Source organism: Aplidium turbinatum, chromosome 7 (genome assembly GCF_918807975.1).
Source record: "Aplidium turbinatum chromosome 7, kaAplTurb1.1, whole genome shotgun sequence".
Lineage (NCBI taxonomy): Eukaryota > Metazoa > Chordata > Ascidiacea > Aplousobranchia > Polyclinidae > Aplidium > Aplidium turbinatum.
Genome location: NC_137478.1, coordinates 7,317,261 through 7,336,401, shown reverse-complemented (window position 1 = coordinate 7,336,401; position 19,141 = coordinate 7,317,261). Strand labels below are relative to the sequence as shown.

Sequence of the window (19,141 nt, the reverse complement as noted above, 5' to 3'; positions counted from 1 at the left end):
GTAAGAAAAAGAACCCATTTCCACCCGCCATTGCTGAATTTTATTAGCTTTTATTTTGGAACGGCGACGGCTGTCCAGCATAAAGGCAACAGACCTTTGGTCAGTAATCAGTGTGAACGTTTTTCTGGCCAACAAATGCGACCACTTCCTCACGGCCTCGATTACGGCTGTAGCTTCTTTCTCGTATGCGGGATAGTTTAGCTCACTTCCTTGTAAGGTCCGCGACATGAATGCAACAGGGCGGCCACCTTGATTTAGTGTAGCAGACAAAGCAATATTAGAAGCGTCACACTCAACGATAAAAGGTAGACGTTCGTCTATTGATTTTAGACCTGTATTTTCCAGTTCCAGTTTCAGCTGCAAAAACGCTTTCATAGCTTCATTTGAAAGGGGAAATTGCTTTGTGTGGGCAAGAGGCCGAATTTTGTCCGCAAAACAGTGTATCCACTTCGCATAATACGCAAACATCCCAAGCACACGTTTTAGTGAAGCAACTCTCAATGAGAGAATTGAAAGTAGTTACTTTTAGGGCCAAAAAACTCACTTTCGCAAACCATCATTTTTTCCCGATTGGTTTTCTTTTTTCAATTTTCTCTTTCGCCTTAGTTGTGTGATGTTCTAGTCGTTATCTTATTGGCAGGTTGTTGGAGTTGGACATCTCCATTTAGGCAAAAGTACAAACTGCTATGTAATTGAGTTGAATAGTCCAATTTTCAGATTCCAGATAAGGGCTTAAATTAAAACGAAAACGTTTGACTGATGAAACTATTTGTAAATATGTTTGTCCGCTCCGTTAACTCAGTGATTACGCACTCAAGATCAAGCCATCTGGTTCAGCTCTCGGGGTGTGCGCTAGAGCAACGCATTTCAGGACTGCTATCCATTTAGTGGCATCTAGTGGATGGGATTATTCCCCAGCAACAACACGTTAATTAACAACTATCGAAAACTCCAATCTGTCAATCTCAGAGACCGGGCCTGCGTCAGTGCTTCAAAGCCTCTACAAGTATGCGAAACTGCCAGGATTAAGCTCTTAAAGAAACTTTCCCAGTCCGAGGATAAAGATTAAATCAATCATATAAAATATATTCTTATAAAGCTCAATCTTGTATTGTTGTGCCCAGTGGAGCGGGAACTATTTTTCTGTAGGGGGGCTGAAGCTGCCGTAGTGTTGTCAGCTTCTGGAGAGCAAAGCCCCCCAGACCCCCCTTATGTGGGAGAACATATAATGATGGTAGGAAGCATTCGGTCCCCTCATGCGTAAACCACGACGCTAAAACACACACTTTGTGAATTGTAACAAATGAAAGAACGGTAACAACAAAGCAGCGGTTCAGGAAATTAATATGAAAGCGAACAAATTAGAAAGCGATATGAAAGCGACAGTTTGTGGAAATGAGTTCTCACACGCTTCCGAAGATTGCTTTTCGCTCACGTGTTTTCTTTATGAACTGTGTCATGAGTTCTTTGACATCGACAGCGTTTTGGTGGACATTCATCATATATCGGCAGCCGTGGCCGAGTGGTTAGCGCGTTGGGCTCGCAGTCGAGAGCCTGCATGTTCGACTCCAGCCACCCGCACTTGCTGTTGTTTCTCTGGGCAAGAAACTTTACGATAATTGCCTCTACCTAGTGATCGATTTCGAGTAATGGGTAGTACCAAATTTAAGTCATAAGTAGAGTAGACAACCGGAAACAGACATTGGCGTCGGCTGCAGCGTGGGTCAGGTGTACGTCGGAAGGCGTACACCGATGCATAGCGCTCAAGTCCGCTTTCCCGCAATGCAGGATAAAGATAAACAAACAAACAAACAAACACAAGATGATCGAGTAAGTCTTTTTTGTGTCATTGAGCTTTTGAAACATGTTTTCAGGCGTCTTAAGTTAGAGCAGAAAAAGAACGTTCTGATGATGCAGCTGAAACCGCGAGGCAAAGGCAGAGCTCCACGAATTTTCGCGCTTCTTTGAAAAGATCTATAATAATAATAATAATCGTGTTATTATTAGTAATCGTATCTAGTGTTTGAGGGTTTAGTTGCGATAGTATATAGTATCTCAGCAATCTTTTGAAAGGAGTTTGCGGATTTTCCACTTACAACATCGCTGAGCAAAGTAAGTTCCGTTCTTAGGCGATCTTTTCTGATGGCATTGGGTAAGCTGATCTCAGTATCAGATCTTTCCTCACCGTTTGCACAGCTCAGAAGGGCCTTTTCTCTGTTGGCTGCTGTAAGCATCAGATCCACCTGGTCGAATCTTCGATCAAGCTCAGCTTGAACCACATCAAGGGCTTCGGTGTATTGCCGTTTCCACACTCCTTCTCCCGCAGACAAAAAGCATCCGATTCCTCTGTGTTTCGAAATCTTGCTTGAGTTTTGCTCACTTGGGGATCCTTTGGCATCTTTAGGTTATTGGCAGACGCAAAGACGTTCGCTGCTTCCACAAGCATGAAAACGGATTCATCTTTTCTGAGATTTTTGATCCGTTCGCGAAAAATGGTGATGGATCCAAAGCTAAAGAAGCAGAGATCTTCTTGTTTTGGAGCTGTCTTACAACGGCTTCTGCAGGCTGAAAAACTTCACTGCTGTAGGTAGTCGCAAAATAAAGCCGCATCGTGCGTGCTTATTTTACCAAGCTGAATATCTTTGCACGTGCGTCTCCTTTCATTGCACTATCTTCTGTCATGTCGGTCAGACATTGCAGCAGGGTAGGGTAGCACTTAACAACACGAGCGAGGGCAGAAGCACGAACGCACCAATGAGTAGGACACAAACCCAGCAAATTGCAGGCAACTTCATCGGAGCCAAAAAGCGACATGAATAAAGATTTACGTTTAGATGATCGATTCACGAATTACAACTGCATCACCTTGAACGAAGTTTAAGGCATCAGCAATAAGCCTCACTTCCTTTACAACGTCTTGCAAAATCAAATCAAGAGCATGATTATTGCAGTGAATGTATAACGATCCAGGGCATAATGCTTTAGGTTTGGCCGCTCACTCCGTTATAACAACAAGATCTCTTGCTGTTCTATGCTGTAAAGTGAATATCGCAGAATGATGTCCAATAAACGATGGACCGCCGTGTTAGTAAGGAGGGTGGCTGGTACCGCTACTGCGAGGTATAGCTCCATGTTATTGACGACTCTTTATTGCGAATGATGAGCGCGATCACATGTAACAGGAACTCGATTCATCGTAGCAATTATTGCTCCAATAATTTCTGAAAATATGTTATTTACCTTAAATTGTCAGAATTTTCTAGGGGGGGGGGGGGGGGGCTGAAGCAATTATCGAAAATTCCAGGGGGAGCTGAATTAGCTCTAGGGGGGCTGAAGCCCCTTGAGCACTCCTACTTCTCGCGCCCCTGATACAACTGGTACCGTTTTTAAAGTCTTTGGGGTGACCAGACCTGGAATAGATCTCAGGCCTACCAGCACTAGAACCGAAATCAAAACCCCTCTGTCACTGAGCTGGTTCACTAACTGCTTCGCTCCTGAGTTGGACAGTGAACGTTAAGTAAAATCGAAATGAGTTTATTGCTTGCAGGCTCTTTCGAAGTTCTTTGTGTAAAAACAAATTTACTTTCACCATTTTTCTTCAGGTTAAGAAAAGAACAGAAGCAGCTTCCCAAACTGCAAATCAGTCGCATTTTTGTTGATTCAACGTCTGTAGCCGTTAAATCAATGTAAAAAAAACAACTAATTTGCTGTCTTGGTTGTGCCTTGAGATAATTGCAGCCAGAAAGTGTTTGCCTGGTTATTGGCAAAAATGCATCAACGTATATGCGAAGCAAACAATTTGCAATGAGTCGGGCAGGTCTCTACAAATGTTATAGTTCTTCAACTCATTTCAAGTTGCCTGCTTCAGTGTTTGGACGTAACTGGAAAAGTAAAATTCATAATGGCCAGTGGTGTTTGTGAGAAAATCGAAGACTACACGGAGGAATTTATGTGTGACCTAAACAGGTAAGTCCACTGCGAAGCTAGACGTTTGCATCGTTTCTGAACCATGATTGCTTCCAGCATTTACTTGATTGAAACTTAAATATTTTGGAAATTTTCAGACTTGTTCTAGTGCGAAGTCCATTACAGGGCTGTAAAGTCGCAGTCGGAAGGATTTTGTCGTGTCCGGAGTCGGAGTCGTTCAAAAGGCCGACTCCGACTCCAGCTGGATACAAAAAGATGAAGAATACCATTATCTTTTAAATATTGCTTCTTTTTCTATATATTGTGCTTTAAAACTTTACCAAAAAAGAGAAGTGTTTGTTCTTGTCAGTTTTATGAAAGCCGCCGTTTCAATAACGATCGCTACATAAGTTAAATTAAATTTTATAAAAATGAAAAAAGGACACACTGGAGTCTGCGTCGTAGTATAATTTTCGCCCGACTCCACAGGTAAACTCTAGATTCTAGAACGTGACCATAGAACTAACAATAAAGGAATCTTAATTTTCCTTTTTCAAAACCCACACTTATGCTTCTCTTCCTTGTTAATTGTGTAATGGCTTACCTATTCGAAGCGAACACTTTTTTTTCTTACAGCTAATGCTTCTTTGTCAATTCTACGGTTATGTTCTAGAATCTAGAGCTTATCGATTCTCCAGCCCTGAATGAAACTAGCCTACTTTTCATTTACTTGTCTTAATTCAAGATAGCCTAATCAATTAGATAAATCAGTCTGTCAAACGATTTGAAACCATGTAGTTCTAGTTGTAATCAGGGCCTCCGAGAGAAATCAGCACTGGTCGGGAAACAATACGAAAAATGGGCCCCATAATATTTTTAGCAAATATACAACTAATTTGTATCTTGCGTTGCATGTTCGTGTTAAGCTGAAATTAGCCTACTTTCCTCAGCATGAAAAGAACTTCGTTCAATGTAAAAATCATCAATAATTAATTACTGGATTACACTTGCAGCAAAAATGCCATTGAGGCAAACTATTTTGTCTAGAAAGCTTTGTAAACACACAATAGGCTTACAGGCAACGAAAATAGTTCAACCAAGCATTTAATTCAGGAGTGTCCAAACTTTTTCCCACGCGAGCAAGATTTGATAATAAGTGTTCGCGGCCAACAGCCACAATAATTTTTCTGAAAACTGCAAGTTGAATTTATATGATTTTTGTGTGTCTGCAGGCCAGAAATAACACATTGTACAAAAACAGGCGCGGGCCATACAAAAACGTCTCTTGGGCTGGAGTTGGCCCGCGGGCCGGACTTTGGACATCCCTGATTTAATTCAACCCTTTCTGGACATTTTGCAATGCAAAGTTACGGATCACAGCATCAAATGATAAAATTTTGCGACGTCTGAATTGATGCACAACATGTAGGCCTATAGTTAGGCTTTTCAATCGGTTTTGAGTCAAAGGCCTACTGGAGCGCAAACAATTCTTTACAAAATTCAGTAATTGCTAAAACCACGTTCTCAAAGCGCAACCGTTGGAGGTAGCTACCGGAACAAAAAAAAATCATAACAAAACTATTTGGAAAAACCTTTCGAAAGTTGCAATCAATGATTCCTTGTGTAGAGATTATGGGGTGGTTCGTTCTGGTTTGCAGCTGAAGTTTGCTGTGTGGCTTTCTGTCAAAAGTACCAACTCATCCAAAATGTCAGTGTTGTAGCCTACAAATGGTTTAAATTTGTCCCACATGCCCGCAACTGCACAACAGACATACGATGAGATTTTCATGGAACTTCAAACTCATCGACGATATGTTTGAGTTTGTTGATACATTTGTCAATTCCAACTACTATCGAATTTTTTGCAATGTACGGTAGAATACATTTCCTTCGAATGATTCAGCTAGTTAAGTGGAGTTATAAAAGCGTTCTGTCCTGAGGAAAAGAAAATCATTTTCTTTTAAATTTATAATTGCCACTGCAACTTTAGCTTGCGAGCAGTAGCCTACTCATCTCAGCTCTTACTTAGATTACATCGCCCTTTAATTTCATTAAATTTATCAGTGAATCTTGTTTAGGACCGTAATCCACATAGGCTAATGCAAAGCAGTCACAAATTCAAAACTGCTAGTTGTAGGCTACTTTAGCAAACGTGGTAGACAACCAAAACGATGGCAAGACACCATCCAATCATGGACCGGACTCAACTTGGCGACACTGGGCGAGCTGGCTCAAAATCGCCATTCTTGGAAGCAAATAACTCATGTTGATGCGCAATCTGCTGCAGGCGGAGATGATGACTGATGATGATCCATAAACAAAAAATATACAGGATTTACTTTCTTTGATCGTGCTTGGACCGATACCTTTAACTTTCCCAGATAACTTATGTTGGATACAACATCCTATGCCTGGCCAACGCAGATTTTGAAGTTAAGGTTCAGTTGTCAAGCAAAAATAGTTTTCGCTTAGCTAAAACAGCACCAGTTTTCAAGTTGAAACTATCAATACAATCGAAACCGTTCAGTGATACAGAAATCACTTCAGCTTCAGATTTTACGTCTTGAAGCTATTCAACATCGCCTACCTTAACACGAAAATGATTTGTTCTTGATGAGAAACATCGAGAGTGACATATACAATGCTTGAGAAATACTTGGAACTACGCACTTCATTTAAGAATTTGTTGATTATTTAGTTGGTACATTTTTACTTTAGTACTAAAAATGGGCCCCCCTCAAAAGTGCAAAAACAAAAAACTACTCGTTTTTCCTTTACAATGTTTTGCTAGGGGGGAAACTGGCCCGACTTCCCCCCCCTCTCGGAGCCACTGGTTGTAATGCTATAAAGATTTCAATTCTTATTCACGTTTTCATTACCTCTATGGCAATCAGACTTAGGTATTTACAGTTCCGGCGTGGTGAAACGTCGAGCAGATCACATAGCCTACATATTGTTATTTTTAAATACTATCTGTGTTACGAAGGCTACAATTCTTGGTATTTTTCTCAAATCGTATTGAAAGACAACAAACACAAACTGTTAATTGTTTTCTTGATTTTCACGTAACAGGGAGATTCTGAAAGTCCATTGGAGGCGTCCTTTTCTCGTAACAGCGTTCTCATATCCCTTTTCCAAAATTTACTTGTTTTAAAAATGACGTTTGTTGCCTACTTGTAATGTAGCCGTTTTTGTTTTTTATTCTTCTATAAACTCATCAACGCATAATGTTTACAAATTCAATTTACATACAGATCTTAACCAAAGAAAGAAATTAAAAGATTTTATCACTTGCCACGTGATAATTTATATTCCTTGGGCGTAGTTGCCATTTTTTTGTGGTTTCAAATATCTTTAACCTATAGTTTCTTTGATCATAAGTTTACTTACACTATTAATAAAATGAGTTGATTACGAAACGTTTTAGGCTACTGTTGTTACATCAAATTTGGTCTGGTTTTGAACGGACAAGGTTAGGCGATCACCGCTTTAAAGTTGCAACACTACTTAAGGCACCCTTCTCTTGGCTGAGGTAACAAGTTGGAAATCCCGTTCTTAATCCCTGGTTTTTAATCAAACTATCCTTTATAAAAGTACTTACAGACGACATTACAAAGTGACTTTTATAATGTTCAAAGCAAACCAAATATTAACATAACTGTCAATATCTGGTTCAGACTGCCTCAAGTAGCCTGTAGGCCTATACGGTGCTTTACTTGTGCTATTTCATTACACGCTTGTGTTGGTGGCATTGATAGATGCAATTTCGCCAGCTAAAGTTGTGAACTTTCAGAGAGCGATTTGAGTCGGAGTCTTCGTGTGACGCAATACTAGAAGTTTATGGAGAAGATTTTCCTGTTCACAAAACCATTGTTGGAAAAGCTTCACCTTTTTTTAGAAAGTTATTTGCAGACCAGGTATTGTGATTGTCATGCACTGCAATATGCTTATCAGCCTGTTCATAGACAGTCAACTCCGCGCAATCAGATCACATTGCTAGGGCCAAATCAAACTGGTCCGATTAAGCGCACTGTCTCATTGAAGTGACTATTGCAACCTACTGTATTACAAGCAAATATTTTGAGACGAGCAATATTGCATTGATTTAGATTAGATAGATGTTTATTTACTGCTGCGGAAAAAGATCTGCGATGAATCAAAACACACAATGTACAGTAAAATTGTTGAAAGATCACAATTAAAAAAAAAGGGAAAATGATAACATCACAGCAACGGTAGGCTGCGATTTGATTCAGTAGGGTTGACTGCTATCGTAACTAGTAGGCCATAAAATATGTAGGAAATGTAATCTAATCTGAAAATTAATGAAATGACAATATGCAAAAATGAATCATGGCAGACAGCAATAAGTTACATTTGTTAACTTTTTTAGTACTGTAGGTTACCCTGGAAAAGTTTTGGGCCCTTTTAATCATATCTGGCGTGGTCCAAATGTATCAACTAGACTACCTTGTTAACGCTACTGCCTAAGTTAATCTATTAAAAATTTATATAGCCTTGGAGAGGAGTTTCATTGTTTCTGTATTACAGCTGCAGAAAAAATATTCAATCACCAACATCAAAAGCATGAATTCCAGTATAATGGAATGCATTCTTGGATATATCTACACAGGGCTCATTTTAACCAAGGAAAATCACCTGGAAGATTTATTTCAGACTTCCTATATCCTTGAAATGGATGGTACTGAACTTTAACACTTAGCCTACACCACTTAAAATTATACTAACTAATGTTTCTAAGTCTAAATATTTTGGTCTATATCATGGCTTACTATATTACATATAATATATATATAGTAAGTGGGAAGGGAAGGTAATTTGATACGGAAGGTAATTTGATACACCCCCCCTACAGAAATGTACAAAAAATATTAGTCAAAAATATTGGCATTAGGTGGAAGATCTGTGAAAATAATGCCTACAAAAATTGCACCATGCAGCTAACTCGTGCTTTTGTGGCATAAAATTGTAAAAGTGTGTTTTTTGAGTATTATGGTAAAATTTTTAACTCATGAATATTTTCGTCTGGAAAATTAAAGAAAAGTTCCTGAAAGATGAAACCAAACTCATTTGACAGTTTATTGAAAAGGCTTCAAGGGCATGTCACGTTTTTTCTGCAATGTGCATCCAAGCATACAAAAATCAGAATTTTATAACTTTTTTTGAAAAAGGTAAATTGATACATGTGCAGAAGGTAAATTGATACAGTATATTAAGTTCTTTTTTGTGATGTGATAAATGTTGTCATTGATCTAGTTGATTTAAATAAGTTATTCTTTATTAACTAGACCTGCTACTTTGGGAAACAACTATTATATAGGCTTTTGTAGGCCTACACGCTATCTGCTGTCAAAAAATGAGAACAGCGCAAAGCACCCCCTAGAATAAGAACTCTAGCCAATCATCCTTCCCATGTCCATCTCGCAGCAGAAGCTTCGCCGCACACATAGGTCTTAACATTCATCTTTGCACCCAAGCACGCCAACAACAAATTAAATTTTTATTTATTGCTTTGCTGTCAAAGGGGATTTTTGTATTAGTTTTACTGTATCAAATTATCTTTCAGGTGTATCAATTTACCTTCCGTGGAAGGTAAATTGATACATTTGAGTGACGTTTTTAAAATTTCAATTAAAAAAAAAGTAACAAAAATAGAGAAGTGAAAATGTTTTTTTTTTAAAAGTGTGTAAGGGATCAGACTTTCATTTCAGCTTAAAATCAATAGTTTTTGTCACGTAATTTTCAGTTAACAGGCAAAAATGTTAAAAGTGTATCAATTTACCTTCCCTTCCCCCTATGGAAAGCCAATGGTCTATATCCTTGACATAGACCTGCAGAGAAACATGTTAATTCACATTTTCAAAATTTCCATTTTTTTGCAAATGAAATAAGTTTTTAGGTTAGAGTTTTAGAGATAGGGCTACAATAACTTAACTGATTAAAATCCAACAACACTTTTACTAATTTGCAGAAGTGTTTGTAATGACTCTCCTGATACCGTAACAGTTTCATTTTGGTAAGGATGTACTTGCCCTCTGACCGATTTTTTTTGCATCCGCTTACGCCTGGTTGTTAAAGATTTGGATTAAATGGACGTGGAGGCTACAGGCCAAATTTTGTATTAATTTTCAGGCATGCCTTTGAGTGTCCTATTAAAGACGCAGCCACAAGCAATTGAGTTGGGCTCAAGCCGCACCCTTTCGAATGCTGTACTTGGGCTCTCACCACTCAGTTAGGCCTACACAGCATTCTTTTTAAGTCCAACTGTTTGTAACTTAGTTAAATGTATTTCAGTAATTTTGCTAAGGGAGATTTTTTTTAAGTAGTTATGCAATAGCATATCCAGTTAACTTGTAATTTTCCTTAATTTAATTTCTGTACATAACTGTAATGTAAGTAGGCTACTTGCTGGTTCGATTTGACATCACGTTGCCTCGGATTATTGTTTAAAGCCCTTTTTTTGGATAAGTTCTACATTGGCCTTGGATTGTCACCTCTTCAAAATTTTTATAAATTTTTTAAATGTGTAGGGACAACGTGATCTTGATTGACAGTTGAGCGCTTGTTTCTTTTAAAAATCTTATGTCACTCCACAACCTATAGTAGGTTAGTTTTTACAAAATCTCGGCCATAACAAAATTTTTCCAATTTTAGTCGCAGATCATAGTTTTACTGTTATTCGTTTTTAGAGTTAAAAGGCGTTTGTGCAACCCATCTCTGTAAAACACTCACCATGTCACTATCAACCTGTCTAACCCTCTACATTTCGGCCAAAGAAATGAATTGCCAGCTGATTTCCTCCAAGGCAAAGATCACGATGCAAGATAACATTGCTAAAATAATCCAGAGAGATGAATTCAAGAAGCTTTGCTTTGATGATGTGCAGGCAATCCTCCAATCGATTGATCAAAGATTTTCGGTAATGTCTGACAACAATTTTTGATTTAGCAGTAGTTCAAAGAACTAAAATGCTTTCACTAAAGCATACAAAACAGATTTGTGTAACTTCAAAAGTATAAGTATCTTTACTTATTGCTCAGTATCTATGTTACATAGTTTTTAATCTATGTAAGCATTTTTAAAATCGCAACAATCAGTTAATATCAGAAAGTAGGCTATCTCAGGGGTGGGCAAATTTTTATCTCGAGGGCCGCATTCAGAATCTGAATTTGTACGAGGGCTGCAGTACAGTATAGACTATAGTATAATTAAAATTATAAGCCAAAACGTCAAATCTAAAATAGTCAAAACACAAGCTTTTATTTCTTTTTAATACGACGAAAGAAACGGAGATTTTACATACAGTAGCCTACATGTATTACATAAAAGATATAAAAAAGGTTTGTTTCAATTATTTATTTGAATACAACCCACTCAAGATAACACTTTGCCAGACGCACTTTGAGCGAATTAAACAGAATACATCTGTGAGCGAATTAACATAATCAGAAAAGCTAAAACGAAAAAGAAAGTTTCATGATGGTGCAGGCCGAAGTCAGAAATTTCGATTGTGACGTAACCGGCTGTTTTTTGACACTAATATTAGCCATCCATTCATGCAAGATCACAATGTGGCTGGGGAAACAAACTACCACAATGCGACAAAAAGACTATAGTTTATCTTCATCAAGATGAAATATACAAAGTAAAAGTTTAATTAAGTCATTGTAGTGATTAAAATTTTCAAGCAATTTTAGGATTATTTTATTATATATTTGCTTCCGGCTTTCGCGGCCGCACAAAAAGTAATCACGGGCCGCATGTGGCCCGCGGGCCGTAGTTTTCCCACCTCTGGGCTATCTAATCAAATTCTGCAATACGATTTTTTTATGCTAACTTGACAAAGAAGCAAATTTGTTTTTTTTTGTGTGAGCCTCTGGTGTCGAGGGTCAATCCTTTTACCACCTCAAATTTACGACGTTCTTGATGGACTACAGGAGAAGAATGCTAGGAAGCAGCCAGTCTTTGGTTTCATTGTCCAAGACTTGCAGATCTTCCACTCGGTTAGGTGATTTGAAGATGGTAGGCTACAATCGTTGATGTAGTCTGTGGTCAGTTAAAAATCCAAGGCAAGAACACGCCTTGGATACTTTTGTTTTGCAATATCGCGAAGCTTCTGCTTTAATAAAGTATTTTGTAGCTTACAGATTATATTGTGTAAAGTATTTTGCCACACACGACAGTTCCAAGCTTTTGATCGATTTTTGAATCAGCAAACTTTACTAGCAGAAATCTTGCTTTTACATTGCGCATAACTCACCGCTCCGGCAGTGGGTGAAAGTATCCGTAACGGCACGCTGCTTGTTTACATGCCCGCTCATATACAGTAGGGTGCATCAAACCCCCCTTATGAAAACACTTTTCATGGCAGTATATTAAAGTTGTACCATCCCTTGAAAAAATCAATTGTGTAAAACTGTAAAATATTACAAAGTTTAGATAAACTCTATACCGGGTCCACATTGAGCTAGAAAAAACGAAAAATAAGGTCATTCCGCATGAAAACCGCCAATATGAAGATATCTCTAATATGATGCCTATCAGATTTTGCTGAAAAGTTTTTATACTATGCCTTAGGCTACGAAACGAAAGAATCCCAAGGCATAGTACGATAACTTTTCAGCATGATCTGATGGGTATCATATTAGAGATATCTTCATATTGGCTGTTTTCATGTAGAATGACTCTATTTTTCGTTGTTTCAAGCCCAACATGAAGTTGTGGAGTTCATCCAATTTTTGTAATTTACACAATCGATTTTTTTCAAGGGGTAGTACAACTTTAATATACTACCATAAGAATTTTTTGTTATAAAGGGGGTTTGATGCACCCTAAGCTACGCTTTACGTTGAAACAAATATTTGACATTACAATAAGGGGGTTTGATGCACCCTAATATACAGTCATCGATTTATTGATTCATTCCAACATAATAAGCTTGACGTTGAACGACCGAATCCAGGCAACAAGAGCACTAAATAAACAACACTTGAACCACTGGCAATACAACCACCAGAAATTAACACAACGCTCTGTCGTCTTACATTGCCGACTTGAATTCAAAATTTAAGAGTTCTTAAAAGTCATAAATCATGATTGTAGTTAATTAAAGGACCCTAGTCTTGATTGGAAAACCGCCACTGTAAGCATTGCAATCCTATACACAACCACACAATGTAACATAACGGCAATTTTATGTGTGTATGAAGCACTAGCCAGAATGCCATTAGGCATTTTTATAAAAATTTAGTGCTTACAATCCCCTAAATTCAACTTACCAGATTTCTAAGGGAGACGCGAGGTTGCGCTAAATCCCGCGCAATTTGTACAAATTAAGTTGATTTCGATCAACGCGACACTAGTGAAGAGAAGCACGTGATATCAAAGGAAGCTCTCGGGTGCAACATATCCAATGTGGTTCCTTGCGTATCACAAATGGAAAAATCACCACGCTGAGTTACTTATATAGTAATAATCCGTTTACGTGGAGATTTCTGCACTGAAACCTCAGGCCTAATGTCGAAACAGTGGTGTCTCGTCTCCTGTCTGCAGTTAATTTTGAATTTAAATGTATAAGTCATATACGTGACTAGTCGTCATCCTATGAACCCATGGAATTGACTCTCCTTTCTTTTAGCCTCCATATTATAAAAGCATTACTGTTTATTTGTTGCAAAATGTTCAGATGTTCAAAGTCAAAGCTGTGTATGATGGAGCAATTGCGTGGGTGAAGCATGACTTTTCATCCAGGGAAAAGGATCTTCCAAAGTTAATGGAGATTGTGGTGTTTCAACTATTACCTTTTCCTTACTTCAGCATCTTAAAAACAGATGAATTGTTTGAGAGATCTCCTGAGTGTCAATCAATTTTGAACAATCATATATATTGGAAGAAGACATGGAATAAGTATAGTAAGTTGTTTTACAGCGTACCGTAGTGATTTAATGACTGCATTACGCAAAGCAAGTACATATTTTACAACAATTTGTGCTATTACTTTGTAGCTAAAAAGGAAGTTTTAGGTTCCGCCCCGATAGCTCAGTTGATTTGCGCTTGACTTCTGGAACGAAGAAGCTTCAAGAACAAGCCGCGTTGGTTCGACTCTCAGGGTGTGCACTTGAGCAAAGCACGTTGACTGCTCTCCATTCAGCGGCATTTAATAAATGGAATAATTCCCCGCCAACAACACTTCAACAATCTCAAACTTTTTCAAAGCCTCTACAAGTATGAGAAACTACCAGGATTAAGCTATGCAAGAAGCTTTTCCAGTCTTAGGATAAAGACTCAATCAATCAAAAGCAACTGTTAGGGGTGCAAACATTTCAATATTTGAAATAAAGAATTTGTTTAAAAATACAGCAGTAGAATGCCGGCAACCAGTTATGAAACGTCTTTCAACATGTAATGCAGTGTCAAACTTCATAACACGTGGTTTAAAAACCAATTTCTTTGGAGAAGCAAGGTAAAATTTAGGAGAGAGCGATTGCTTCAAGTCCCCCGCGGCTATACATCTCCTCTATGGTTATTCAATATTTTAATGTAAATTATGGAAATGAATTGAGTAAGTTTTTAAAAATCTGACAAAGCAGTTCTTTTCAGTTACACCAAAGCGTTGAATATTATAGCCTAGCTCAGAGGGATAGACTTTATACACGCTTGGTTTGCTTCAAAGACCATCACTGGAACATGTGAAATTATAAAATACCTAACATGTGGTTTGTTTTATCGAATAGATTCTACACCATCACGAATACAGTTCGTAGTCATTAACAAAACGGAGATTAGATTGTTTGATGTGCTCAGCCTGACATGGAAACAACTTCCGGTATGAGAATTCTAAAGCACAAAATAATGAGTGGTATAAATTTTCTTCATCGTACGTTTTGAATATAAAATGTATTTTTAGCTGTGACGAATATAGCAATTCGTGTTGATCTTTAGGCAATAAACTACTCCACTAAATTCTATTGGCCAACACAAAAGTAGCCAATCCCAGGTTTGCTCGACCCAGACGTCGTGATAATCTATTTGCCTAACAGGTTTGCCGGAATTCTAGATTGCTGTGCTTTATCTTATGTTTAACCCATGGCTAGGCTATGCCAACGTGCAGCTTCAAATTTGACTGAAGGCCGATCTGTGTGTTTCCAAAATCGCTGGTATAAGTTGTTTCAGTAGCAGTTAATTAATAAGTATAGTCTTTGCGTATATTTTTTGTGATTTTGAGCTGTTTGTCCAATTAGGCTATGATACAAAATAATGGACTAGATTTTGGCACTTGTGCTGGAAATCCAAAAAGCGTCTAGAAACACTGGTAGTGGGGAAAGATGTAGGCTATCCTTTGTTCAACGTACAATTAGGAGTTTTGTGGTCGTTTGAGACTCGGTAATTGCACTTCGGCATTTTGGATTGTTAACTCGAAGCATCATTTTAAACAGATATAACGTTAATTTAGCTTGGAAGTTCAGAATCGCAATTACATCGGCCTCCAGTATGCACGCTGGCAAGGCCTGATTATATAGATCGCTATGCTTTAAACCTAAAACTACCTTTCGGCAGTGTTGTACGCGTCAATGAAATTAATTGACAGCGTCAGCGCGAATTGCCTAAAAACTTTACGGCGTAAATTACTGCGTCAGGTCTTAAAGAAATTGACGGCGTCAGCGTCAGTGCTAACTTCTAGTGCTATTTTAGCCAGGGTCTCACAAAACGGAAGTATTTCAACCAAGTTTAGGTTAACAATGGCAATAAATAAAGAGCAAGTTTCATGTTTTGAGACTGTATTGTAATTAGTTGCTTAGCTTCTTAGGTATTTCCTTGTGGAAACACATGCATTTCAAAACGTTTAACTGACAATCAGCTGCGTTTGGAACGCATAATGTCCTTTCCATGTGAAAACATGTGTTCTACAGCAGTGCTGAACGGTGTTGATGTGTTGTATTCCTCCACAAGCAAGAATTCCGCCACAATCCACAAAACGTTTACTCGGAAAGGTATCGCTGTTCCAAGCGTGCTGCGATGGCTTAGCATATATAAATCTTTTAACGAGGTCCACTGCACCAACATCGCTCTTTTCAGGGGCATAAAGCTCTTGAAAAGTATCTTTAACCTCCGCGATGACATTTATTGATTTTTCGCTTTCTCTTTCTGATCCCTCGTTCTCGATACTGCTCACGATATGAGTGATCACCATTTGGCAACCTTCTTCCGCTTGTGTTCCAGGTAGCCATTCCAACCAATGCGAAAGCGGGTAATTAGGATTAGTAGCGCTGGCCACAATACATTGTGAAACTCTCATTATGAAACGAGATTTTCCATGAAAACAAAAAATGACGCATAGCGCTTGACGCTTAAAATCGGCAAAATAGTTGGCGGCGCTATCACTTCCGTCAACTAAAAAATAAACTGACGGCGCTAGCCTTAGCGTCAACAAAAAGTTGACGCCGTCAAATTGACGGCGTCAACGTACAACACTGCCTTTCGGGACACTTAAAATATTATAATTTGAAATTCTTTCCTTTTGCATGTAACCTTATTAGTTTTGGATAGCTTTGGCTATCTAGTTTTGACTATCATATAGCCTACTGCAAGAAAAACTCAAGCATATCTAAGTGCAGTTGCTGGAAAACTTAGTAGTAGCCTATAGTACGCCGTAGTCTAGAATAATAGTTTTCAATACAGAAGTAGTCGTAAATGTCAATGTTATACAGGGATTATAAAGAAACGTTTCCTCTGATTAAGAAGTTGCTCTTGTATCATTTTGGAACCTTATCGATTTCAATTGTAACTTACCATATTTTTTCTTCAGAACGTTGATCAAGATGTATCAGGATCATGTATTGTGACTTACAAAGATCATTTGTACTTGATTGGTGGCAAAGAAAATCCACGATTGATTCAACGTCTTGATTTGGAGGAAGAGGATGCAGAATGGGAAGATGTTGGTCGGACTTTGCATAATCGGATTAATTCCAAAGCAATCTTAAGAGGCGGTAAAGACTTTACTGCTATTTTTTTTTTGCTTGTTTCTAATTTTAGTCCACAATGTTACTTGAAACATTCATATTCCACACCTTAAATACCATAAATGTAGGCTATACAGAAGTCAGGAATTTGAAAACGATGGGAATAAGTTGGTAATGTTATATCAAACAAAAATTATAAAGTGGCAAAGGATGGCAATAACATTGTGTTGTATTTTTACAGAAAAGTATAGTATCCTTCGTTTTCAGAAACACCAGCGGTTTTAATGCGCTTTAGCTGACAATTTGTCATAACTTCTTGGGACCTGTGTAATTGCTTGAGTTTAATGTAGTATTACAAACGTATCACATAAATATCAAGCGTGAGTCATCGAGAACTGACAATGTATAACTTATTAAAAATTCAGAAATAGCTTTTCAACGTATTGTAACAAACGAAGTTGGATATTGTAAGTACTGGAAAGTATATTTGCTTACAAGAACGTGTTAGTCCGAATGGAAATGTTAACACAGTTGCAACAATAATGGTACCACCCCTCGTCTTACAACTGTTTACTTGTAAGTATGATGAAATTTTATGCTGCAGATGAAATTGTGATAACTGGTGGGAAAACAGAACAGCGTTGTTCTCCAGCGGTCGAAACGTTCAACGTTCGGGTTTCTAAACAACAAAACCTTTCCCCAATGCTTCATCCTCGTGGTTATCATTCAATGGTCTTTGATAGTAAGTTGCTTGTGCACCTTGTGCATACTTTAATACTGCATGATGACTATCCCTCGTTTTGGAAGATAATAGTCTTCGCATAGAACCGAGATAGTAATTGAATAATAGGTTAAGTTCTATTGCATTTGAAAAAGTTAACCCTATCTGTAGCGACACGGGACTTTATGAGAACGCCTCACTCTAGTAGTGAAATATTTCACAGAAGGAAATATGCTAGAAATGTGAAATTTCTTGACTTTTAGTTTTTGTTCTTTGCGAATCTTCCAAACCTAAACTGGTCATTTTTCTACCTTCCTGCCCTTCACAATAAACATTTCGTCTCAGGTGGGTAGACATTTTCGTGCAATGCTAGTTATAATATATATGTTAATTTTAGTGCAATTACTTTGAAATGTAAAAACGCCTAAAAATGCCTTATGTTTATGAGAAAAAGTTATTTTTTAGTTTAGCATTACTTTATGTTATAATTCAAAAATTTCAATTTTGAAGCTATTTTCGGGAAATTAGAATAAAAACCGACTTTCTGACGTTTCTTCATCTCAAACAATTTATTTCAATAAATTTGTTGGGTAAAAATTTAATTTCTATACGAACAATACACATGGCTATTATCTTGTAAAATATTTTGGCTCTGTGATTTTCATAGCTCCCGTTATTAGCGATTAATTAGCACGGGGCTAAGATAGCCCGTGAAGTACTTTCCGCGTACAAAAACAGCTCGTATTGAGAAAGGGTTAACCACTTTGCAGATCAGGTTGTGGGTATAGTTGGCCTTTTTTTCTGCTTTTTTAACTTTAAGAATCAGGCTTTCTAAAGTAGTATAGCACCTTTGAATAGTGAATTTCTCAAGTAGTCTATCCCTTGCGGCTTCCTCCAAATTTTGTGTAATCGTGTAATTTGTGTAGTTGCTCATCAGAATGTTGTTTCTTCTGACTACCTTCTTAGGTTATTTTATAGTTAGAAAAATATTAAGTGATATTAATACAATTCGTTTAAGCCTACTAAATTTCATTACAATTTTTTTAGCAAAAGTGACTGATTAGCCTACATGTACTACGTCATAATTCAGATGATGAGCTATACTTGTTTGGGGGCCATCATGAACCTGGTCCAGATGGGATGAATCTCTCGCCAGAGATATTAAACATGGACGATCAATCAAGAGTTGCATTCGGTAAAGATAAAGAAATTCATAAGTTATGTCTCAATGCCGCTGTTGCAACGGATGCAGGAATATATATTTTTGGTAAGTTATTAACTGTGCTTGGACGCAAACGCAAACGTCTTTAAGTTGTAGTCTACAAAAATTGTTAGATTATAACACCTGAATTTTATGTTCCGTCTCAAGAGTTTGGTTACGTAAAAGATGAAAAAGCAAAGTGATTAGTAATGCAACGAAGACAAGGGCAGATGCCTACTTGCATTGCTGCGAACAATTAAACAGTTAGCCTACATGTTTTTGACTATTTGAGTTCAAACCTGAGAGGAAAGGGTTATCAATGGTCATACT

The 19,141-nt window shown here is 37.8% G+C and overlaps 1 protein-coding gene across 1 annotated transcript; it reads left to right on the top strand.

Annotated features, from left to right (window-relative positions):
- The first annotated feature begins 3,901 nt into the window (after positions 1 to 3,901).
- On the top strand, positions 3,902 to 19,014 carry LOC145773704 (kelch-like protein 6). Its single transcript, XM_082584839.1, has 8 exons — positions 3,902 to 3,966; positions 7,700 to 7,823; positions 13,613 to 13,838; positions 14,661 to 14,752; positions 16,733 to 16,916; positions 17,494 to 17,631; positions 18,701 to 18,877; positions 18,980 to 19,014. Exons 1-8 carry the CDS (start codon positions 3,902 to 3,904, stop codon positions 19,012 to 19,014), a joined length of 1,041 nt encoding a protein of 346 aa, XP_082440965.1.
- Positions 19,015 to 19,141: the final 127 nt, after the last annotated feature.